Genomic DNA, 25317 nt, shown 5'->3' with positions numbered 1-25317 from the left:
CTACTGATTCGAGCCTGCCAGGTGGGGTCTTTGTGAGAGGTGTAAGGATTATTTTTTGGTGGAAAATATTCTCAATTATTTTGGTTCTTTATAGTGTAGATTCTTATTAGGCAAAACAGGAGATCATGTTTTGAGGAATGTGAAGTGTCAAATTTTTTGAAATAAATAAAGTGGTCAAAAGTGACAAGTATTTGAAAACGTGGTTTATTCCGTAGCACATGTAGCACAAACTTTGACCAATAATTAGATGTACTAAATAAAGATAGTTTACAAAATTAACTTCACGACCTTACGCTACTTCGCGAGACGAATTTAATGAGGCCTTTAACCGCACGATTAGAGATTGGTTGCTGTAGTATTAATGTAGCCAATCATCGATCAATTACTATTATTAGATTCATCGCGAAAAGTTACATCCATCTGTGGAAAGGTTTTGCAAATAAATTTCACTTAGCACTCCATGTATATAAGATTTCTTTGTAGCGCGTGTATTTTTTTTGAGACGAAAGAAGAAATATATTAGACCATAGTTGAGTACATCATCAGGTTACAAGCACGCTGGAATACAACCTGATCATCTAAAAGTCTTGTATAGTCTAAATTCTCAACTCCAGACCTATATGACGCTTCGTATTGAACGCTCCGCAGGCAAATACTCGGCGTGCACAGGCAAACACCCGCAACAAACTCGAGAACACAAGCCCAACGAATGGCGGCCAACACTCCTGCAGGCGAAGTGGAGAAACTTCTTCTTTCTTGTGTCTTCCGTCTTCTTCTTTCTGCCACCGAAGAAAATAAAGACAGATCTGCATAATCTCTCTAGTCCTTCATTGTGGTCAGATCTAACCACAACAAAACGGAGAAGAGACCGGAGAAAATTATTCCATGACGGCGGCATCATCTCCACCTTGATGTCACCACCTGGAAAACCAAATCTCCATGTTGTTAAATCAATGAAGTTGTTAATGTCGGTGTCGCCCTCATCTTCAACAGATCCGCCATGGAGAAGACGAATCCACCCTGCCCTCTTGCCGTCACCGGAGAGGAGGAGGAAGAAATAAATCTCCAATATCAAGAGACTTGACATGGAGAGACTCTAAACCTAGAAGACTTTTACTTTAAATGACTCGATCTAATGTAGAAACTAGAAAAAAAATAATGGATTTCCACTCCCTTCGGCCTCGGGCGAGACCCCGAAGGAGAAGGAGGGGACCAAGGCTGGAGACGCCGGCGGCGGCGCTAAGGCTTCGAGCAAGTTGGGAGTCGACCCGGCGCTAGGGCCATATTTGGTTAAAGGTCACATCACAATTTCACAAAAAGACGAATGTCCGCATAGAGTAATAAATGAAGTCTATTTGCAAAATCTTTTCAGGGATGAGTGTAACTTTTCGATACGAATCTAATGACTCAAGTTTCATCATGATTGGCTACAGTTATGCTACAGTGATCGCGCTTAATTATTCACTAATTGTACGGTCAAATGCCTCATTAGTTAGAATAACTGCTACAGTACCATAGTTGTGGAGATAATTTTATAATTAGATTTTATTTAATACCCTTAATTGGTGGTTAAAGTAACAAAAAGTTTTCATGAAAACGTTTTCACGGGTAAACCAACACATGGCCTAGATCTTTGCAGCGCGTGTAGCGCAACTGAAACGAAACAGGCCCGGGTTTTTTTTAGGGATAGTAAGGACTTTCTTGAAAACAGTGGGGGCAAATCCGACCCCACCTGTATGTGAGCATGCTCGAGGCCGCCGCGTTTTTCTGGAAGCCTCCTCCAGCGCGAGCCAACCAACAAACCTTTGCCAAACCAGGCAAGCAGCCGCACACGAGCGGAGCGTGCGAAATCGGAAGCGCGAAAACCCTCCCCAAGGATCTCGCGGCGCGCGAAGCGAAAACCCCCACGGGCAGCACAGCACTTGCGAGCGCGGCGGGGCAGCCGCGGCCGCACTCCGGGGGTCCTCCAGCTCTCGATTCCGGCGGGTTCCTCAAGGAATCTGCGGGTTCCGCGGCAGGATTTCGCGGGGCCTCGTGTTCTGGTGGACGAGACGATGGTGGGGTTCGCGGGGAAGAGGAAAGAACTGGAGCAGGTGGTCGACGGCCTCTCCGACTTCTCCCTCTCCGGCCCCGCCGCCAAGAGCCGCAGATTGGTTAGTTGTTGAGCTTGTCTTTGTGCATTTTTTTACCCATTTTAGTTTGTGATTAATGTCTATTTTTAGAGGCGTAACTTTTGCCCTAATTACTGTGCATGCGTGTTCACCTCTCCAATTAGTGATAATTGATGGACGCCTACCTTGATTTGTTGATTATAGGGAGAGTTTTTATTTTAATGATATATATATTTTTTAAAGCGGGAGCGGTTGCCTTCATATATTTTTCAGTTGTGGTAGATAGTCACAAATTCCAGGTGGTAATTTGATGCAATCGCACGGTCCCAGGATTGTGCCACTGTTAGCTCCTGCACTTAATGATTCTCTATGCTTACCGTCATGTCTAAGAGCTGTATAAGTGGCTATGTGTTTAAAGCATCTTCATGCAATTGGCACACAATATTCAGTAGAAGTTTGATCAGTTCTGGCGTCCAGTTTCTGTACCATTCGCTAATTCCTGATTAACTAAACGTTGAGTTTACTCACCAGTATCTGCCCTGTCAGGCAGTACTGCTGTCAGGAGCTCCCTACTGAATATTTAGGTAATGAAACTGTCTTTTCTGCAAACACTGTACGCAACCAGCGAATCGGTAGCCTTTTTGTTGGTCGTCCTATTTCATGAGAATGTCTGTTTTGTTTACATACAGGTAGTTGCACGTTTTATTATTCATTGAAATTCTTTTGTGTAGAAGTATAGCATGGTTTGTCTGAGGATTATATCCAGGGTGTTCTTATGGCATCATCTCTATACACCAATTCCATAAGCCTTAGTTACTATGCATTTGCTGAGACAAATCCTATTATCTAGCAAAGTAGCCCCTTGCCTTCTCTTTGATGACTTTCAAGTGAAGAAGGAAAAATATATGTGTTGCAATTTTCTTCTACATGTATATAGATAAGCGAGGTTTGTCCTGCATTGGTGCTCTGCATATCTTGTTGTGCATATAATTAAGCATTCTGTCATATTAATGTTTTGCATTCGTTGGAAATATTTACTCAGAATATTTACTGCAACTGTAATGTGTCACAGAATAAAGTGCTGCTTATTTTTGGTAGGACCCTGGGCTCCCACCAATCATGGAAGAAGAACCACCAGCTCCTTCCATCTCATTTCAGATGCTGGGAGAGAAAATCAATGGTGGTGTTAATATGCCCAGTGTGGAAGTCATGATGGAAGGTTCAATGTCACATTATGTGCCTAGTGAGGACATGGCACTTGTTTTATACAAACCAGTATATAACACTGGCATTTCAAGCTCATCATTCATAGTCAGTCCAGACTTGATTCGTGGTCTAAAAAGTAAGTAGATTGTGACCAACCATCTCAGCTCTCACTTATATTTAAATTTACTCTTCCCTTGAATCTATGCTACCAGTGTCAAATGTAATTCCAGACCTTGTATTAACATTATGTAAATGTAATATATGCACTAACCTATTTAGATGATCTGTGAAATTTTATATCCATGACATGTCCCAATCTGTTGCATAATAAATATTTTAAGCAAGTTATTCAGAGCTGCAAAGAGTCTCTACTTAGTTGTGCCTAGTAGTTGAATATTTGCAAGCATGTCGTCCATTTGCCTAGGGACATGAGATGAGTATTTGTTTTAGGAAGGCAGCACCTGTCTACATTCCAATTTGGGTGGGTACTGCATGGTTTGCATATGATCTTTTTTTAGTGTTATAATTATTCTGCATCCATTGCTGTTCTGTGATTTTTAATGCGACGTACTTGCAAATGATTATCTTTGTCCTTCTATTCTCTTTGGTTCTTTTGTCTCCTCGTGGAGCTTATTCATTGGTTTGCTTTTTAAATTTCTTTAATGTGTTCTGAATTTAACAACTCACCAGTTTCTTCTCCCTTTTTACTTTTCAGACCATGCTTTCAATCAAGCGAACTATCTTGAGCTGGAGGATGAATCTCCGGGGCGTAGCAACAGCTTGGCTCTAGTTCCTTGGAAACCACCGCAAATGTCTATAAGATCTGACTGGGTTGCGTCTGAGCCAGAGAGCAAACAGACTTTTGAAGTGCCTATGGAGGCCGATGAGAGTGAAGTAACTTCTATGGATGTTGAGGAAGCGCCTGAAGCAACTGCTGGGGGTTTCGACGGCGAGAACGTTCACCAGTGGCAACATTGTATGACCCCGCCATCATTACCAAATGCATCAGCCCATGTTATGTGGTCAAGGTGACAGCCGGGAGGCCCTGTATACTGTGTTTTAAGGAATCCTCTAATGGGCCTCCACCAGCTGTGTAGGAAGTGGCTGGCTAGTGGCTACTTTAGATCATCGTATGATAACCAAACAACGTATTGAGTATGCGTAGCATGATACCTCCTGGTGCATGCTGATCTTCCCGGTTCAGTGTCAGTAGACTACTTGTTACAGGTGAACCTCGTTAGGTTGACATCCAATTAATTGATATTGTCGGTACACTCGGATAGGAGTACCCTCTCCTACAAGACAAGGACGAAGGCGCTCAGGAGCGGCAACCACGGACCACGGGTCCGGACCCCCCGCGGACAGGTCCCGAACCTCCGCGGGTCGGACCTGGGCCTCTACAAGTGGAAGCCGGACCTCCAGGAGGCTTGAGTCATCGAGCCAGCTAAGGGATCCGGACCCAGCACCCTATTTGGGTAGGAGTCCGGAGCCCTCGCAAGCCCCTGTGGGCGCAGCCGCCGACCCCAGGGTCCGGCGCTGTCACGTGTCCCACAGGGCCGACCTCCGGACCTCCGCTCCCCGCTTGGGCAGGGGTCCGGAACTGCCACGTGCCCATGTGGGTGCGGCTGTCGACCCCCGGGTCTGGTGCCTCTACATGTCCCACAGGCACGAGTCTTCTGCCTGAAGCTAGCCCTCCTGCCGCCAGGTTGGGGCGTGCGCTGCTAGAGCAGGGCATCGGATACCCACTCACGGGTTGGACAGGTGTGACATGACAACACGGTAAGCCTGCCTGTTTCCAAGGCGGCTCGTCTCTTACCGAGGCACGCAGCAGTGTCTTAGCGCCGCGCGCGTGGGCGACGAGTCATGATGACCAGCTACTAACTGGAGCAACAGTGCACGCTGCTACAGCGGACTGGTTCAATAGTTCGACGCTTCATCATGACCTCGACGCGCGGCTCCAGAGGCTAGACTCTATTCCGACAGGACAGCTCAAGACCATCCCTAGTCAGAAGCTACGCACGGAAGCGAACGACAAGATCTCCGGATCTGAGGCATTGAAGGCCAAAGTGTAGTTTATAATACATCGCCGGGCCCACCTGTCGGGGTCCTGCTCAGTGTACTGCTCCCCTTGGGCTTATAAAAGGAAGAGCACACACGGTAGAATGGAAGGAGGTTCACAGGGACAGGAGGGTCCACAATTTTTCACACATGCAGAGACAGGCATAGCTCCTCCCCCAGCTTGTACACAAGCTCTCTCGCACTCTTCAGACTCTCTCGAGACGAAGGGAACACAAGCAATACAACACACAGTGGACGTAGGGTATTACGCTCCGGCGGCCCGAACAACTCTAAACCTGCTGTGTTCATCGCATCCTTCCACCGAGATTGGGCTAATCCTAGCTAACCCCCGAGTACTCACCCTCTGGGCTTAGGCGGGTGCATTACGCCACCCGGCTGTGGGTTTGCACACCACGACAGATATGATACGTTGGAGTTGGCATCATCTGGTCTATAAACTTCTAATGACATTATTTGAGCTGAAACTTTTTATGGCATTATAAGACTTTTGAAACCAGGTCAAAGGAAAAAAAAATGCACCCTTAAAACTGCGAAAAAGCATTCCAGGTTTCAGAATATGCATATAATTTTTGTCAAAAGTTGGAAATATTTGGTTATATTTTCTACTAATCTGTCCCAAGATATAAGGATTTCTGAGTTTTTCATATGTCATTGTTTCAAATTTGACCATGTTTATGAAGAATAATATTAACATCCACCAAAAATAAATGGAATAAACTATGAAAGTATATTTCATTATGGATGCTCATTTCACATTGTCAAAATTCTTGTTTTCTTTTCATACGTCCCAACTTAGAATGGATTTAGTCACAAATCCTTGTATTTTAGGACGTGGGGAGGAAGGTTACAACTTACAGGCATGACGTCAGTGATTTATACAATCAGGATAACTAGAGGTTGCTTCTGCCATCATGCCCGGAAGATAAGATTGGAGGATAAGGATATCCATACCGCGTAGTCCCATGATCCCATCCCCTTGCAGCAAAGCATAGACCGCACATCATTGTTGCTTGAGACTCCCAAACTCTCGGACCTCACTGTACCACGAGACCAAACGAATCAACGATGATCAGATGATGACTTGATGAGAGTCCCGCACCAGCGGTTTGGTAGGAGGATAAGCGAATGGGCGCAACGCACGGCGGCGCATTGAAGCCGGCGCCGGGATCGGATGTGACCAAACCCCCTACGCGACGGCGACTTAAAACAGGAGACGAGACCACCGAGAGAGAGAGAGAGTCCACTCAGGTGAAACAAAGCCGCAGAGAGAGAGAGAGAGAGAGAGAGAGAGAGAGAGAGAGAGAGAGAGAGCGAGACTGTGTGATCGCTCGATCAGCAAGCGGAGGATGAGGGTTCGGGACGGGGACGGGGACGGCGGCGGCGAGGTGACCGCGCCGCCGCAGCACCTCGTGTTCGCCTACTACATCACCGGCCACGGCTTCGGCCACGCCACCCGCGCCCTCGAGGTCCGGTTCGGCGCCCCGTCTCCCTCCACCCTCCCCGTGTCTGTCCGCTGCGCGTGATTCCGTCCGCGTGCGTCCTCTGCAGGTCGTGCGGCACCTGGTCGCCGCGGGGCACGACGTGCACGTGGTCACCGCCGCGCCGGAGTTCGTCTTCACCACCGAGATCAGCTCCCCCTGCCTCCACATCCGCAAGGTCCTGCTCGACTGCGGCGCCGTCCAGGCCGACGCGCTCACCGTCGACCGCCTCGCCTCGCTCGAAAAGGTTCGCTTCCGGGGGCTTAACAACGGGCACAATCCATTTCCATCCCACCGCGATGCTTCCTGCCCCTCGCTTCGACCTCAGAGTTCGCGCGCACTGACTTCTCTCCTGCTTCGCGTAATCGCGTTTGCGTGCGGAATGCAGTATCACCAGACGGCCGTGGTGCCCCGAGAGTCGATCCTCAAGGCCGAAGTGGAGTGGCTCAACTCGATCAAGGCCGACCTAGTGGTGTCGTACCATGATCACTGACAGTTAGCTGTTACTGCTTGTCTCTGAACATTTCTGAATACTGTACAGGACTGAACACAACCCACTTGACCAAATGTTGCAGGTTTCAGATGTTGTCCCCGTGGCGTGCAGGGCCGCTGCAGATGCCGGCATTCGATCTGTGTGCGTCACCAATTTCAGGTTGGTGGTTACTTCGATTCCTTCGTTCCAGGTGTCACGAAAAGCATGACGTCCTACAGATAAACATTAGATTCAGTTATGCCTTTTTTTCCCCAACTTGATGGGGTGTAGGTATCTGGGGATTCGTGTTTACTTGCTGCAGTCAACTATTACATACTATCTGCCATGCTTTGCCTGAACTTGATTTGCTCTAAACTTGAAAAAGAATTGCTGATTACTGAACATACTCCCACATGCAAGTTGAATTCCCTGACATATCTTATTGGTCTGCAGCTGGGACTTCATTTATGCAGAGTATGTCGTAGCAGCTGGAAATCACCATCGCTCAATTGTGTGGCAGGTATCTCAGATCTTTAACTTTTGCTAGGCGAGCTTGTGACACCTACTTATAGAAAGATGGGTTGGTGGGGGTAAAGCAGCACAAAAAATGCTAAATTGTGGATCCAAGCTTAATGAACTTTGATATGTCATAATCAATCGTTGATTGCTGGCTAGTACTGAATATTCCTGCTAAATCCCAACAGCCATACACAGTAAAATTTCTTGAAAAAAATGTACATAGTTCTAGTTTAGCATCTGTTCTCTTTGTTTATACGTAATATGATAATTAAGCTGTCTGTTAATTAGCCATGTGTGCATGTTGACAACAATTGTAGATAGCAGAAGATTACTCCCATTGTGAATTCTTGCTCCGACTCCCCGGATACTGCCCCAGTACGTCATTAAGTCTGAATAATGGTTTACTAATGGTCTAGGTGTGCAGTTTCATGAAAAAGTTCTCAATTATGTTTTCCGCAGTGCCCGCTTTCCGCGATGTCATTGATGTTCCTCTTGTGGTCAGAAGGTTGCACAAGTCTAGATCCGAGGTTTGTATATCCTGCTGGAGAGTGGTATTCTACAAATTTAACCCACTTCTTGCTTTCTAAGTTAGTTCCATAATTTTCATGTATCAGGTGAGAAAGGAACTAGGAATTGCAGATGCTATTAAGGTTGTCATTTTCAACTTCGGAGGACAGGTGAGTGAGGTCATTCTGTTTTCTTATATGTAGATGCCTTACTTCATCTTAATATCTAACTGATGGCTGTCAGTAGCACATCTCTGTTCAGTTGATTTGCCTGTTTCTCGACTTGTTTAGGTTGGTCTGAATCTGCTAGTAGTCACATGTACAATGTTATAATGGTATATCAGTTTCGAGTAATGCTCTCTGATCTGATTTTGCTAGTGGTGTTGCTGCATCAGTTTATATGCTGCGATAGTTGAAATTACTATCAGTACCAAATTCAGGCGCTGGGTGTTCCCTTCTATTTTTCAACAGAAGGGTAGAATCTCCGGGAAAGAAATAGTCCTCATTTTGTCATTATATCAAAGTTATTTTAAAACTTCATTAATTTTGTTTTCTATGTATATTTAATTATTTAAATATTAATAACATTGTGATTTGCTATATTCTTATCCAGCCTGCGGGGTGGGAACTGAAGAGAGAGTGGTTGCCTGACGGATGGCTCTGTTTGGTATGTTTTGTCTGAATAGTAACATTTTCCCTTGCCCATTAATGCCTGACCGACTCAGCTGATTGGCATTTTATACATTCTGAAAGGTATGTGGTGCATCTGATACTCAAGAGCTTCCTCCAAATTTCATTAAGCTTGCAAAGGATGCCTACACTCCTGATTTGATGGCGGCATCTGACTGTATGCTTGGTAATGAATTTTTTATAACCTTTGGTGTTTAAGGTTATTTATTATCTTGTTTTTTTATTACCCGTTGCTTGACACAAACAAAAATTCTGCCTGTTCCAATGTAGGGAAAATTGGATATGGCACTGTCAGTGAGGCTTTGGCTTACAAGCTGCCATTTGTATTTGTTCGAAGAGATTATTTCAATGAAGAACCATTTTTGCGGAATATGCTTGAGGTTGAAACATCTTAGGTCCTACCTTATGTTAAAACTAATTTAAAGTTTCACTGTCACTCAAGTGCCCTATCTGAGGTTATGTTCTGTGTTCTCTTCTGTTCTATCACAAAACAGCATTACCAATGTGGCATTGAGATGATACGGAGGGATTTACTTACTGGGCATTGGAAACCTTATCTTCTACGTGCTATCACACTTCAACCCTGCTATGATGGTCCCATAAATGGTGGAGAGGTAATAACTACCTATTGTTAGATATAATATTTATATTTTAAATATTATGAAAACTCGATCTAGCAATCATGTTTTGCTTCTATTTTTACAGAATAACTTGAAGTTGTTTATTTTCTTTAAGGGCCAAATATTTAGAAGCATTTAAATTGCAGGAAAACTAGTTCTTCTAATAGGTCAGGAAGCAGCAGCTTAATATCCACCTCCTGTTTTCCTTAGACCAAACAGATGATGTGATTCACTAGTTGTTTAGATTGCATTTACAATACTTAGTAGGTAAGCTAATGGTGGTCATTCAGGTGGCTGCACATATCCTTCAAGATACTGCTGTTGGGAAGAAGTATATTTCTGGAAAGGTGAGTTAATGTACAAGTTATATTTAAATTGTTGAGCCATAATTTACCCTGTATGTTGGACCTCCGATTGTTCAGATGGAGATTCTGCTGTCATTAGTACAGAGCTAGAATTGTATTTTCTGTTGCTAAGTAATTTTTTTGTTTGCTAATAGTCCTTGTTTTTGCTCTAGGCAAAGTTTTCCATTTGATTATTTTGTGAAATTTTTCATATGATGTATTTGTGTTTGTTACTTCAGAACATTTAATCCAAATGACTTTTTTTTTGTTCCAATCAACTTGCTATAAAAATATAGCTGAGCGGAGCAAGACGTTTGCGTGATGCCATTGTGCTTGGATATCAACTACAAAGGGCTCCTGGGAGAGATGTAGGAATTCCTGACTGGTATTCTCTCTCTGAGAAAGAAACCGGTGTTCGTCAAGCACTCACATATCATGATTTTAATGGAAGTGCAGAGTCGTAAGTTTTTGCCTTTTGTTCCCCTTTATACTTTATACCACCTGCAGTTTTTGCAAGAGGGCACTTTGTTGCATTCTGATACAAATATGTTCAACATCCTTTTCAGATCGTTCGAAGACTTTGAGATACTCCACGGTGATATGCAAGGCTTAACTGATACCATGTCCTTTCTGAAGAGTTTATCAGGACTTGCTGGAAATGACCCAAGAAGCCCTGAGAAGCAAACTCGAGAAAGGACTGCTGCTTCTGTTCTCTTTGACTGGGAGGTATTCAGTTCTGTCTAAAAAGTATGAAGTTGTGAATTCTGTTATCGTGTGCCAAGTTCTCGTTCTTCTCTATACTAAAATGGAAGCATGCATAAAGTTACAGCCAAGTTTGATAGAGCACCCTTCATTTGTTTGAGAGATTCTGTGAATATGTGATGGAAGAAATATTGTTCAGCAACATTCCTCGCGATATTGAATTATGAACAAGATTCCTATGAATGTGAAAATAACTGATTTTCTTCTGTTATAGGAGGAAATATATGTTGCAAGAGCACCTGGGCGATTAGATGTCATGGGTGGCATTGCAGATTATTCTGGAAGTCTTGTATTGCAGGTTAGTTATACTGCCAAAGCAAGTGCTATTTGTTTCATAGATTAGTGATAAATGTCGCATACATATGCAAGACATGTTTTTTATATGCCTTTCCCTTTTGTTTTAGTTACAGGTACAGTACAGATGATTATGTTTCAATATTTATCGAATTTTCCTTCTGCATCCCCCTAACCTTCTCGCTTCCCTCTTCATGCCATTACCTTTGCTCTTCATATGATGTTTCTCATGGGCTAAATGTGACATGCTGGATATTTTAGCATGCAACGTTGTATTGTCATTTATTTATTCATAGATATAGATGGATGAATAATTTATTACCCAGTTTTCTTTACCTGAGATAATTCCAGATCTTCCACTATTGTTTGGAGGATTAATTTAGACCTACATTTTCTCAAGAAGAACAAATGGTCATTGCTGATTGATTATCTCATAAATCATAGTTACCTAGTAGCTAGGACTGTAGGAGCATGGATTTTTGCTATCTGCAGCTACCTTTCCTAGTAAAGTTCGTACCTGTAAGGAATTGATATAGCGGCCTTCTGAAGTGATGTGTCTTTTTTTTTTTGGCATGTGTGATTGATATATAGATGCCCATCCGAGAGGCATGCCATGTTGCTGTTCAGAGAAGCGACCCTAGCAAGCAGAAGCAATGGAAGCATACACAGGCTAGACAACTAGCAAATGGAGGAGCAGTACCAGTGTTACAAATTGTATGTTATAATACTTAATTTCTATGTTTCCTTACCTTTTTTGAACAAAATCTTGCATTCCTAAAAGTATTTTCATTTTTTATTCCTTTCATAATTCACTATGCAGCGCTGGAGCTAAGACCCACATGTTTACTAGAGTATCTAATACACTTGTGCCATTGGGTGTTCTTTCTAAATATGTTTGTGCAGGTATCATTTGGTTCTGAATTAAGTAACCGTGCACCAACGTTTGACATGGACCTGTCTGATTTTATGGACGGTGACAAACCAATATCCTATGATAAGGCCAAAGAATATTTCTCTCTAGACCCATCCCAAAAGTAAGATATTTTATTTTGCTCTATAATCAACAACTTTTCATGTGCGTTGATAGTTAACAAAACTTTTCCATCTCAGATGGGCTGCCTATGTTGCTGGAACTATTTTTGTGTTGATGACTGAGCTAGGGGTGCGCTTCACAGACAGCATGAGCATTCTGGTCAGTATTAACCCTTTCTGTTTCCTGTTATTGGAATGCAGTCACAATTCATAATATACAAAATTGCATCTATGGTGTTACCTTTCTCATATTGGGATATATCAGATATGCTTGTAGTAGTTAGTCTGTAAAGGATAATGTTTGTTGATTGATTAGTCATCAACACTTTGGCATTCACATTTTATTCTTCTATGCCATGTTAACCAGTTTGGCTCTCACCTGTTTGTTACACACTTGTAACTGTAACATTTGTATCAGTCGTCAGTAGGGGTGGTAAAGGGCCCAACATTTTGAACTAGAAAATCTAAGGATCGGGCCCTAAAAGGGCCGAGCTCTAAACATATGTATTTTTGAACTAAAAATTTAAAGGGCTTTATTGGGCTGTGAAGAGGCCATTAGGGCCATGGCCCATTACCACCCCTAGTCGTCAGTAATACTTTTGTTTTGAATCCTTAGGTTTCGTCATCTGTCCCTGAAGGCAAAGGTGTCTCCTCTTCTGCGTCAGTGGAGGTAGCTTCTATGTCTGCTATCGCTGCTGCCTATGGTTAGTAATATCGGGAGAGGTCTACAGCAATGTTTGTTACATCAAACCTTAAAGAAAATAGCAATAGTAGTTAATTTTGTAAATTTCTTTTGATATTTTCGAGCTCTTCATGTTTTAGCTTACATTTAGACATGCGAAATGGCTAAGTCACGTGTTATTCTTGCCTGTAGGTTTAAACATTGCTCCAAGAGACCTTGCTTTACTCTGTCAAAAGGTACAGTACTCTGTTAAACTTTGTTACATTCATCCCTTCATCTATGCTCAAGTGAGTGTGAGCTGTTCGTTGGTGGACAATTATGCAGGTTGAGAATCGTGTTGTCGGAGCTCCTTGCGGGGTAATGGACCAAATGGCATCTGCTTGTGGAGAAGCTAACAAACTCCTTGCGATGGTTTGCCAGGTTAGTAAGTGTTGTAGATCCAAACCATTCCTACAGTTCAGCTCCATGCTACCTTTATATTTAACTGGTCAAAATCTTGCCGCAGCCTGCAGAAGTGAAGGAGCTGGTTAACATTCCAACTCATATACGATTTTGGGGGCTTGACTCTGGGATACGACATAGGTGGATAGATTCCTGATTGAGCTTTGCATTTGGAATAATCTATTCACCATATTATTGATTGGATTGACCGGAGGTAGTTTACTGCCCTTGAGTTTTGCAGTGTTGGCGGGACTGATTATGGGTCTGTAAGAGTAGGCACTTACATGGGTCGCAAGATGATCAAGTGCGCTGCATCTGACCTACTTTCAGAATCGTTGCCCTCATGTGTACCTACGCTATCAGGCGACACAAATCCTGAAGAATATGAAGAGCATGGTGTAGATCTTCTGAAATCTGAAGCATCAATGGAGTATTTATGCAACTTGCCACCTCATAGGTCTCTTGCCTTCTTAGAATCAACAGAATATTAGCATGTTTCATGTTCTACATTTTCTTATGGTTATAATTCTGCTTCAGATATGAAGCTGTTTACGCAAAAAATATTCCAGAGGTGATAACTGGGGATGCATTTTTAGAGAAGTATGGAGACCATAATGATGTGGTGACACAAGTTGACCCAAAACGGTCTTACTGTGTGAAGGCTCCTACAAGACATCCCATATATGAGAATTTCCGAGTTGAGGTTTGACATCTTCAAACACCATTTTGCCTATTTCTTTGTGGCCATCGTGTCTTCAGTACTACTTTTAAATCTTCCTATTAAAAAATAAATAAACGTTCGGTAACTTTTTTTGTTTTGGAGTTTAGAAATTAGCAGGAGCTAGAAAGTTTGTCATCCATTATAATAGCCACTTCCATCTTATCTGAAGTTTGCAGGTCTAGCTTAGATAAATAAACCTTGATGGTCATGATATTCTATGGGAACTTGCTTTGACTAGGCTCATTTTTTCTTAAATAGGGCCTGTCTGATAAGATATTTCCCTTCTAATTCTGTCTGACATGTTTTATGCTTCTGGGGTGTAGGCCTTCAAATCATTGTTGACAGCAGCCAAAACAGATGGGCAACTTTCAGCACTTGGAGAACTTACGTACCAGGTACACTTCTATCATTGTTTTTTTTCCCATTTGTAGCCACACCTGTATACTGTAACTGAAAATTTCTTTTTGAACAAAGTAAAAATAAAAGTCATTGGTCAAGTAAATATAAAATTTATTAATTGTGGCATGTTGCTGACAATTTGGTTTTCCCTTTGATGGCAGTGCCACTACAGCTACAATGCTTGCGGGCTTGGTTCTGACGGCACGGACAGGCTAGTCAATCTTGTGCAAGAAATCCAGCACAGGAAGACCTCTCGAGCTGGAGGCCCTAGCCTGTTCGGCGCAAAGATCACTGGTGGAGGTTCCGGTGGCTCGGTTTGTGTGATCGGGAAAAACTGCCTGAGAAGCAGCGAGGAGATATTAGAGGTGCGTTTCTCGATCCTATGCTAATTGACTTGCATAACATACCTGATCCACTCGCATGTTAGAGTTACAATTCGTGCATAGCTCTTTCTTATCCCAAATGTACACGCCACCTTCTCCCGGCCAACAGAGTTACACAATTCACACCAAGGCTGTGGGTGTACCTGATGTGCTAACGTGTACGAACCTTTTGGTCCCTTTCAGATTCAGAGGAGATACAAGGCGGCTACAGGGTACCTACCGATCGTCTTCGAGGGCTCGTCTCCGGGCGCCGGCAAGTTTGGGTACCTGAAGATCCGGCGCCGTTCCGCGTGACCATCTCGTCTACGTGAGCCAAGGATCCGGCCGTAGAGTATAGGTTCTGTAAAGCATTCGTCACTCGTCAGGGAGCCCCGGAGACCATGCTTTCTCGCGGATCGCGCTTGTGCCACGAACAGCGTGTTAATAACCGAGCTGAGACGAGGATGTAGCGCAGCGCTGCCAATAATGCACTGTGTACAGTACAGCAATAGCTTGCCGCCGCTCCTTCCGAATATGAGCGTCAGGCATCACGGGACTACGGCAGGATCAACTGGATTAATCGCAAAATCCACCTTCTACGATGTCACCATCAGGCTTTATATTCTCGATTGGTGGGAGCGCTACCTCTTCATTATCCTTTTTTCCAGATTGTTTCTTGCAATTTCGCTGCCATGTCAAGACTGAAACTGTATGTGAAGATGCCAATTCATGAATATAGCAAATCCAAGCACAGACTTCACTGAACTTTTAAAGGTAAAATGGCCTTTTCAATTGCCATTTAACAGTTACAGCTTTGAATGAATGTAAGTATTATTTTAGGAACCAAATTAAAACCTAATGTCATATAGCGAATTTTTGACTTTATAAGGTCAAGCAAGGAAGTTATGAACTTTTTTTGAACGGAAGGAAGCATGAACTCTAATATATCGAATAAAGAATTCTCTCTTGTCCATTTAGAAAATCCGTCGTGGAACGACAAAATTATTACCCCCTGCTGGACCCCGGATTTATGCCAAGGAGAGGGCTGCAGGTTCGCAGAATACTGAATCGGTCCACCCACACGTAGCACGAACTCTACTCAGAGCAAAGTTAATGATTTAGCTTAGATTTATGCCAAGGAGAGGGCTGGAGGTTCCGGCAGAATACTGAATCGGCCCAGGCGCACGTAGCACGAACTCTAATGATTTAGCTTAGATTTATGCCAAGGAGAGGGCTGCAGGTTCCGGCAGAATACTGAATCGGCCCACGCGCACGTAGCACGAACACTAATCAGAGCAAGGTTAATGATTTAGTCTGCTGGTGGCTGCAAGAATCTTTGCCGCTCATCTCTCAGCCATGATTTAGCTCCCCACCATTAATATATGGCTCACTTGTCTATCTCACAAAATTTTTTGATTCTTGTGCTGAAGCTGGCTGTAACTTTACAGCCCCCTTCTTCTCTCTCCTCCATCTCACCATTTAATATGCTCTAATACTTTCTCTTAGATATATGTTGCGCTCTCCCCCTCCTTCCCTCCTAATGAAATAATTGCATTTTTCTCCTTCCCCTCCGTTCTCTTCTGCCGTCATGGTGGAGAAGGACGGTGCTGCTGCGGTGTCGGCGGCTGCGGCAGCGGTCTGTTCACTGGCGTCAAGCATAGGCTCCTAGGATTTGATATACCTGCTCCTGAACAGCAGATAAGCAACCATCTGGTCCCCCCCCCCTCCGCTTCCTCTGTTGCGGCCTCGCGATATCGGCGGTCTCTTGCCGATTTCCTGCTGATTGCTTTTTAATACCTGCTTATCTTGTTCGATATGTTGTCGTTTTCTGTATCGGTAGTTTCTTGCCGATACACTGCGTGAGAGTGATTCGAAAATCCAGCCGATACGCTCTCGAATTTGACGGTTTGTTGATTCCTTGTCAATTTACAGGTCAAATTGACTGGCACGCCTCGGTTTGAAGTAATTGCAGTCTGAGCTTGGCGAACGGTGCTCTCGAGCTTGGTGTGTGATCTTTTCGAGTCAACAAGTGCCAATAGATAGATTAAATTTTTAGAAAACTTTTGATACTCATTATATATTTTTAATTTAAAATGAGTTAATTATGATTTTTCAGTTCTAAATTGAATATTTTTAGTTTTCATAAAATGGAAAACCACTTTTGAAACCATGCAAAAGATTAAATTTGTCCGATTTTGACAGTTGAATGATTTATGTTATTCGATTTTATAGTTCAAAGATGAAAAATCAAACTTTATAATAATTTAAAAGTGTAAAATAATTTTTTTCTAAATAAAGTTGGAGGCGCACACATCCCGAATCCGAGCAGCAATCAGCACGCCGGCCGTTTACCTTCCACAAATTCGACTACTTGGTTAGTTTGAAGAAAAAGAGTTATATTTACCTCCCCGAACTATATAGGCTGAGTTTAGGTTTCCACTTTGAACTCAAAAATCAAGTATTTTGCCTTCTCGAATTCGCAAAAGCGGATATATTAGCTCTCTGGATGGTTTTTCTTAGTGGTTTTCCTCTTTTTCATTTATGTTTATTTTGAATAAATCTTTAAAAAATCATAGTGAATTAAAAAATCATAAAATAGAATTTTTTAGACTTCACAAGAGTAGGTCTATGGATTGAACGTATTGTATGATAGAATTTAGTAAAAATTATATTTTTAGTATTAAATATATATTTTTTCTAATTTATTCGTATCTACATTTTTCTTGATCCAATTATGATGAAATTTTTATGATGAGCTAATAATTATATTATTAAGTTGCAGTAAAAATTTCATGGTTATTAGATTATTTATTCTTAACAAACTGAAGAGTCTTGTATAGCTTGGATTTAAACTCCTGAATCTATAACTCAGGCATACATTATCCAATGAGCATGAAATTTTACTATAGCTAGATCATTTAATTATTTGACTACCATAAAAATTTCTCCATAACTATACCACATAAAATATAGATATGAATTAATTATTGAAAATATATATCTAAAATTGAAGCTATATTTTTTTACTAAATTATATAATATTATATGTTTACTGTATAGACCTACTCTTGCGGAGTCCAACATAATATGATTTTTCATTTTATATTTTTTTGTGATTTCCTATAATTTTTTAAAGATTTATCCAAAATAAACATAAAAAAGAAAAACCATCCAGTGAGATCATATGTTCGATTTCGCAAGTTCGAGAAGGTAAAATATCCAATTTTTTAGTTTAAAATAAAAATATAAATTTGACCTGTAAATAGAATTTTTTTCCTAGTTTGAACGGAGCAGCACGGCATGGGGCCATGGCGGCAGGCTTTCCCAAAGGCAGCCCGAGTCAGCTCAGGGATTTTTTTCATTTTTATATTTAAAAAAAATTAAAATTTCAAAACTATATGGCCGTTTCGAAAAATTTCAAAACTATACCCCTGTCGCCCACTGGCTGGGCGACAGGACCTAAACGTAAAAAAAATTACATTTAGGTCCTGGCGCCCAAGACGCATTAAACAGCGAACTTGTAAAATCAATATAAAATCGTAGAAAAATCAGAAAAATACAAACTCAACTGTTCTGGATTCTATGAAACAAGATCTACAACTTTTGTTACATAAAGTTTTTCATTTGATCAATGTATCTTGCTCTATTTTAAATATCAATTTAATACACTTTTATTTAAATCTCAAGATCCATCCTTTGGATGCATGTCATCTTTGGCCATAGTGTTGCATATGGTGAGCATAGGCTTGTAAAAAATTGGTAGGCCCAGAAAACATATCTAGAATAAGCTTTTAAATTAAATCTTGCAATATGTCTAGTTAAAATGGGTTATTTATCCATGCTGCTATACTGAGTTTTAGAAGCCATAACTTTTACAGTACTATTATTTTATTTCCTAAGAGCTATAAAAAATTGGTAAATTTTAGATAAGCACAACTAGAACAAATGAATTATTTCAAATTTTTCTAGGTACAAGAACTATTTTTCTTGATTTAGTGCATTTACCTTAGTCATAATTCATTTGGTCTAGCTGTGCTTATCTAAAATTTACCAAACTTTTTTTATAGATCTTAGGAAATAAAATGATAGTACTGTAAAAGTTATGGCTTCTAAAACTCAGTATAGCTGCATGGATAAATAACCCATTTAAACTAGACATATTGCAAGATTTAATTTAAAAGCTTATACTAGAAATGTTTTCTGGGCCTATCAATTTTTTACAAGCCTATGCTCACCATATGCAACACTATGGCCAAAGATGACATGCATCCAAAGGATCGATCTTGAGATTTAAATAAAAGTGCATTAAATTGATATTTAAAATAGAGCAAGATACATTGATCAAATGAAAAACTTTATGTAACAAAAGTTGTAGATCTTGTTTCATAGAATCCAGAACAGTTGAGTTTGTATTTTTCTGATTTTTCTACGATTTTATATTTATTTTACAAGTTTGCTGTTTAACGCGTCTTGGGCGCCAGGACCTAAATGTAATTTTTTTTTACGTTTAGGTCCTGTCGCCCAGCCAGTGGGCGACAGGCCCCCTGTCGCCCAGGCAGGGGGCGACAGGGGTATAGTTTTGAAATTTTTCGAAACGGCCATATATTTTTGAAATTTTAATTTTTTTTAAATATAAAAATGAAAAAAATCCTCAGCTCAGTGGAGAGGTATACATACTTCAGCGGGGCGTTTTTTCAGGAATACTGGGCCCAGACAACCTTGACGGCCCGGCCCGCACGCACGTCCAGCGCCAGTGTGGTTCTGGGTCCTATTGTGCTTCCAAATTCACCGGATTTCTTTTTAGCCCTTTCATATCAAAAGGATTATTCTTTATAAACTTTTTGCATAGATAGATGCTAATTCACGAGACGAATCTAATGAGCTAAATTAATCTATAATTTTCTACAGTGATGGTGCAGTAACCATTCGCTGATCATAGATTAATATACTTCATTAGATTCGTCTCGCAGTTTAGCCCTGAGGTTCTGCAGTTAGTTTTATAATTAGACTTCATTTAATACTTACAAATACCAATATTCTCTATCACGGACATGGTCTAAAGTTTAGTCCCTGAATCCAAACAAGATCTCTTTGTTTTCATAGAATTTTTAGCCCCTATCACATCAAAAGAAATATTATCATTTATGAGTATCAAATAAAATATGTTTATAAAACTTTTTGCACAGATGGGTGCTAATTCGCGACCCGAATCTAATGAGCCAAATTAATCCAGAATTTACTACAATGATGCTACCGTAACCATTGTCTCGCAATTTAGCTTGGGGTTCTTCAGTTAGTTTTATTATTAACTTTTATTTAATATTTGTAAATATTATGATTTTTTTAATGTGTCATGATCTAAAATTTAACCGAATCCAAACAATCCACTCCTAGACTGCACTGTACCGTGTCAGCAAATCACTTCAATTCTAGATAGCACCTGGCATCCAGAATCTACAAGGAAAAGAAGGATTTTACACCAGGCCACCTCGAGAAGTAATAAGCTGCTTAAAATAATGCATTTGCTCGGACAGAGACAAGACGCTACCCTGTTCGTGGCCACGGAGTGGTGTGCTGCATATCTCCAACACAGCCATTTCTATTCTGAATTTCTGATGGGGCCACCGACTTCAACTGTTAGACGCACACAACCGTCAGCAACCATGCAGTGCCATGGCTTGTGATCCAGCGGACGTCAGAGCAGATGCAATCGTGCAAGCAAACAGGCATCGCAACAGCAGCAACAGCACAGTCCTGGATGACAAGTCGGCAGGCCGGGAAGACGCGTCGGACTCAGGCATCCATCCTTTCACCAGGCGGCAGCTGTATGATTTGATCAACCCAGCCGACGGATCGTGGATAATAAGGTGATCAGTGTGCGATCTGGACTTTTTTTGACTCAATAGTTGATCACCTGATTAGGTAGCAGTAAGAGGCTGTTGCAGGGAATCACTGTTGGCAGAAGCTGATATGTAGCAGAAATTGAAGTGCTCTAGCATATGTATACTTTCTGTCGGATTACTTCTGGCATGAGAATCATTTTCAAATTGTTCTTACGTCGCGGCACAGCATTATCTTCATTTTTTATATTTTTAAAATAATGGAAAAAGTACAAGTTTTTTTCTGACTGAATTGCTCTTTCAGAAAGCACATCCAGTAAGCACAATCTTTCAGCTCCCACCAAAAGGGGTAGGGAAGGCAATAGCTTTTGCAAGGTCCAAATTGACCAAAACTGTTAGGCTCAATCACCAAAGACGAGGCCGGCCCATTGTGACCCCACTATGCTCACTGTTCCTGCCCGTCAGCGTCCGGTGATTAGCTGGGCCAGGTCTTGATTGGACCTGGGCCATCCTCCCCAATGTAGTGTCCATCTCAAGAAACCTGCCAAACCGATGGAAGCCAGACTCTGAAGCTACACCACCATAAGCTGCTGGACATAACCCACTCATATGGTTAGGTTACAGAAGCTACCAAAGAGAAAATGCATTAGGTAACCAGTGGCACTGGACCTGTACCCTAACCACATGCATATGCAAATGCATGCACTTGGACCTGCTATAGCTATCTATCTATCAAAATTCTGGAACAATTCCACTGTGACTCATTTCTAGCTAGCACATCTGTTTCAATGCCAAGTAGAAGTTTTTTTCTCGCTCTGATCTGAGCCGTTCTCTTGGTCGTTTGATGCTGATTTTTATCTTAAAATTGTGTAGATTTTTCCCGGTGAGTTGATGCATTGGTGTCATCCAATGAAGACATATGCGCAAGGTCAATTCTGTTATAGATGGGGGGGAAAGAAGCTTAGATCATATCCTGGTGAAGTGAAGGAGAACAAAGCCCTTTGAGGCTAGTATAGTTGCAATGGCAAGCATGAGATGACACCACTCGGCCTAAAGAGAGATCTGCTTTGCGGCTTGCTGTTACAACCTCACCAATCTTCCTTCGCAAAGAATTCTTCCGTCACAGACAACCAACACAAGAAAAGAAAACGCAAGTAAAAGTTAGGTCTTGTTTAGATACGAAAAATTCAGGGTGTAAAGTACTGGAGCACTTTCGTTTATATTTGGTACTTATTGTCCCGCCATAAATTAACTAGGCTCAAAAAATTCGTCTCGCAAATTATAGTCAAACTGTGTAATTAATTATTTTGTTTAGCTACATTTAATACTTCATGTATGCGTTCAAAAATTTGATGTGATGAGGAATCTTGTAAAATTTTAAAATTTTGAGTGCATCTAAACAAAGTCTTAGTTGTGTGGTTACCCAAATCCTTTCAGCTAGGGTCACAACTCGCAAGCTTGACATGATAGGATCCTGGCCATCTGCAACACGCGTGCTCCACAGATCAAGCGTGCAGTGACGAATCTATCCAGCTTTAGGAACATGTTCTACAGATAATTCACTCTGTTCAGTTGTCTTTTCAGTCGGCCAGGCAACAATATTTTTCTCTCATACTAAATCAACATCACTCACTAGTCAGCAGTTAATCAACAGTATTTTTATCTGATAACAAATCGACAGCAGCTACTGGCACAGCGAGCCGCCGGACACAGGCATGTGTCGGCACCGATGCAGAGCCTCAGAGCTCCAAGCACATCTGCTGACATGACATGAATTCTTGTGTGGTAGGAGTGGGGTTGTGTTTAGTTTCCAAAAAAATTGCGCAGTACTCATCATATCAAATTTTTGAATATATGTATGGAGCATTAAATGCAATTGAAAAAATAATTAATTATATAGTCTAACTGATTCCTCCGAGATGGATTTAATGATGCTAATTAATTTATAATTAAACATTAATTATTAAATAATAATAAAATATGCTATAGTAGCCAAATCCAAATTTTTTCACCAATTAAACAGCCCCTGGTTCTGGCAGCGAGCAAGCATATGCTGTCACTTGTGTGCAAGCTGGGATCAATGCTCAGCAGTCACACAAGTCCACCTCATGAACAAGAACTGTGCGCCCTGTACCGTGCGTGTGCTAAGCTGCGGCAGCTATCAGTGACTTGACTGCAGTGGCGACTGACTGGTTAGCTTCTACCGCCAGCTGCTGGGTAGATAAGGATGGGGGCCATCCTTGTTTACGCACAGTGTTTCTGCCGGCTCCATGATCGTGTCGGCAGGTTGAAGCTGCTAGCTGCCGGTAGCAGGATTCGTAATCGTAACCACGAGCTTTTCAAAGTACCTGGGTAGTCATTGCGATCTTGCAAAGATTCTTCATTTGACCTTGGCAAATGACACGGAGATGGGCTCCACGGCATCGTATGTACAAGAAGCACACAATAGGTACGATGGGCAAATAAGAAATTGGCCAAGTAATCGTCAACTCCGTCTAGAAATACATAAGCGACTCTGAGTTTTTTCTATGTAGCAGTGAGCGCTTAAGCGCGCTGTAACCGTACTATTGTCCTATCTTAATGCAAAGATGCACAATTCTATTGCGTATTCGTTAAACAAAACTCTGAGTTTTTTATGTCAAATTATTTTAAATTTAACAAATTATAGAAAATTATAATATCAAATAAATATAATTAGACCCATATGAAATTTATTTTTATTGTTTCCATGGATACTGTAATGCTACTATTTTTCTGAAAAAAGATTGACATAACAAACCATGATCCCTTGTATTTCATGAAGAAGGGTGTGTTGTATACTATACAGCTTTGTCACTCTCACTTTTTATTCTACCAAAAGAAATCTAGTACAAACCGTATCACACTAGCTAGCCGTATTAAAAGGCGTGACAAGTGTAAAAGTTGGTATACATGATGCGGAAAGCAAGTGTAAAATTGAAGAGTGAAAAAAATGATGAACCTTTTTGTGCATGAGATGCGGGTTGTCTGGATGATGGCTCCTATAACTCATCTTTCTGAATACCGGTAGCATCAAAGAAGGAACTGGTGAAAATAGAGGAAGAAGAAGAAGAAGAAGAAGAAGAAGAAGAAGAAGAAGAAGAAGAAGAAGAAGAAGAAGAAGAAGAAGAAGAAGAAGAAGAAGAAGAAGGAACTTGGTACAGGTAGATGTGACTTATGTGAGGACTGAGGAGTAATGCATAACGGAGCCAGAGATCTGCAAGAAGTTCTCTTTTTTTTAGGTATTCTTTTGATGAAACATAGACCGTTTTATCAGTAGTTTGGTACACTCATTCTGATACAAGTTATAGTTCGTTTTGAAACGGAAGGAGTATTAAAGCAGGACTGCATTTCAGTACATGGTATAGTATTTACCTTAAGGCCTAAGTTTGCTTTTTTTTCAGTTTAAGTCATATAATAAGTTCCCTCGAATCGCATGTTTAAATACCAATTAAGAGTACAAAACATAGATTTATTACAAAACTAATTCATAAGTTGTGACTTAATCACGAGACGAATGTATTAAGAGTTCTTTTATAATGATTGTAAAGTACCAATAGATACTTTCAGGTACTTTTACCTTGAACTTTTTTCTAGCCGTTGATCCATGGAAAGTATTTATAAACATTAAATTAAATTAGTATTCGGTCTCACTTTTTGGTACTTAGTGTAGCAGCACCGTCCAAATTAAACCGGCTTAAATGCACTAACCATCCTCTTAATACTTAATCAAGTTACTGTGCACTTAAAACGGTGTAACCTGACAGGCTGTCGGGTAAAATCCCGATTAAACTACTGTACTCAAGGATCACAATTGCACTTAGACCCGTACGAAGACGAGCACAGGTGTTACCAGCATACAGAAATCTTCAAATTAATTTACAACACCAGTTTTACATAAAAGTCTTAAATACAAACAACAGAGTTCAAACGCACAGCGGAAGTTTAAAACTGAGTTCGAAATACAATACGATAGCTACGACGACGATAAAAGGTGAGCTCCACATCCTGCCCACCGATGTGACGCCAACCTGCCCAATCTTCACGGGGAAGACGGGGCCCACTCGACGGTCCAACCTGGAGGAAGTGGCTGTCCAATCCAGAACGCACAGATCTCCTCGAAGTCCGCAGGGACACAACCTGCTCAGAAGGGTTACAACAACAACCCTGAGTATACTAATACTCAGCAAGGCTTACCCGACTCTGGGTATACTTAGCCCATTACCTAGACATGCAAAGCTTTTTGGCTCTGGAGTGCTTTTGCTGAAAAGCTGCTAGAAGTGAATCCTTACTTTCAATATTTTAGCCCCATTTAGTATACCAAGTATTACTAAGTTCGCCTATTCATCTAAAACACACATGGTGGAACAGATTATCTTTTAGTAACTCCAAACCAGTCTTTTCCATTCCGTTTCCATTCCACTTTCTTACTACGATGTGACAAAGAGATCAAGGCTCTCATAACCGCGAGTCACGGCGAATCGATCCGATTTAACCTTGCAAGGTGGACCTAACTCACACGACACATGCAAGCCCCGTCGGGCCACTCGCGTCAACTGTTTCCACATTACCACGGCATCTGAACTACGCCTGCTAAAACCCAGGTGATGGGCCCCTCGCAGTGAACTCCCGGAGAACCCGGAGGCGGCATCCTATCCAACACCCGCCAACTCCCACGCCCAGCGTAGCATGGCGGAATTCAAATCACCGCTGTAAGGTGGTACACAGCTTACCGGTTTCG

At 41.6% G+C, this 25317-nt stretch overlaps 2 protein-coding genes across 5 annotated transcripts; both read left to right on the top strand.

Moving 5' to 3' along the window:
* Positions 1 to 1732: 1732 nt before the first annotated feature.
* On the top strand, positions 1733 to 5820 carry LOC120654632. The gene is made up of 4 exons (XM_039932213.1): positions 1733 to 2153; positions 3210 to 3453; positions 4033 to 4577; positions 5796 to 5820. The coding sequence occupies exons 1-3, from the start codon at positions 2055 to 2057 to the stop codon at positions 4347 to 4349; spliced, it is 660 nt and encodes a 219-aa protein (XP_039788147.1). The 5' UTR covers positions 1733 to 2054; the 3' UTR covers positions 4350 to 4577; positions 5796 to 5820.
* Positions 5821 to 6703: 883 nt separating this feature from the next.
* On the top strand, positions 6704 to 15523 carry LOC120654631 (L-arabinokinase-like). Of its 4 annotated transcripts, none has more exons than XM_039932209.1 (28): positions 6704 to 6862; positions 6945 to 7121; positions 7263 to 7346; positions 7450 to 7526; positions 7800 to 7866; positions 8183 to 8240; positions 8325 to 8392; positions 8480 to 8551; positions 8985 to 9038; positions 9125 to 9227; positions 9332 to 9441; positions 9556 to 9675; positions 9972 to 10028; positions 10322 to 10485; positions 10592 to 10751; positions 11002 to 11085; positions 11673 to 11795; positions 11985 to 12115; positions 12192 to 12273; positions 12730 to 12817; positions 12988 to 13031; positions 13120 to 13215; positions 13301 to 13377; positions 13478 to 13693; positions 13774 to 13939; positions 14281 to 14352; positions 14518 to 14721; positions 14923 to 15523. In XM_039932209.1, exons 1-28 carry the CDS (start codon positions 6743 to 6745, stop codon positions 15031 to 15033), a joined length of 2985 nt encoding a protein of 994 aa, XP_039788143.1. In that variant the 5' UTR covers positions 6704 to 6742; the 3' UTR covers positions 15034 to 15523. The 4 variants fall into 4 exon arrangements, with proteins under 4 accessions (XP_039788143.1, XP_039788144.1, XP_039788146.1 ...); XM_039932210.1 differs by having other exon boundaries at positions 6706 to 6862; positions 8480 to 8542; positions 14923 to 15484; XM_039932212.1 differs by lacking the exon at positions 6704 to 6862 and having other exon boundaries at positions 6948 to 7121; positions 7263 to 7369; positions 8480 to 8542; positions 14923 to 15484.
* The last annotated feature ends 9794 nt before the right edge of the window (positions 15524 to 25317 follow it).

Source organism: Panicum virgatum, chromosome 1N (genome assembly GCF_016808335.1).
Source record: "Panicum virgatum strain AP13 chromosome 1N, P.virgatum_v5, whole genome shotgun sequence".
NCBI classification, from domain to species: domain Eukaryota; kingdom Viridiplantae; phylum Streptophyta; class Magnoliopsida; order Poales; family Poaceae; genus Panicum; species Panicum virgatum.
The sequence above is the reverse complement of the archived record's forward strand: the minus strand, read 5'-3'. Positions and strand labels throughout refer to the sequence as shown.

Excerpts from the sequence above, each read along its gene's own strand:
- LOC120654631 (XM_039932209.1), top strand. The coding sequence starts at position 6,743 with ATGAGGGTTCGGGACGGGGACGGGGACGGCGGCGGCGAGGTGACCGCG. Across the intron at positions 9,442-9,555 it reads TTTTGCGGAATATGCTTGAG|CATTACCAATGTGGCATTGA; the intron begins GTTGAAACATCT and ends ATCACAAAACAG. Across the intron at positions 13,694-13,773 it reads TGCAACTTGCCACCTCATAG|ATATGAAGCTGTTTACGCAA; the intron begins GTCTCTTGCCTT and ends ATTCTGCTTCAG.
- LOC120654632 (XM_039932213.1), top strand. The coding sequence starts at position 2,055 with ATGGTGGGGTTCGCGGGGAAGAGGAAAGAACTGGAGCAGGTGGTCGAC. Across the intron at positions 2,154-3,209 it reads CCGCCAAGAGCCGCAGATTG|GACCCTGGGCTCCCACCAAT; the intron begins GTTAGTTGTTGA and ends TATTTTTGGTAG. Across the intron at positions 3,454-4,032 it reads CTTGATTCGTGGTCTAAAAA|ACCATGCTTTCAATCAAGCG; the intron begins GTAAGTAGATTG and ends TTTACTTTTCAG.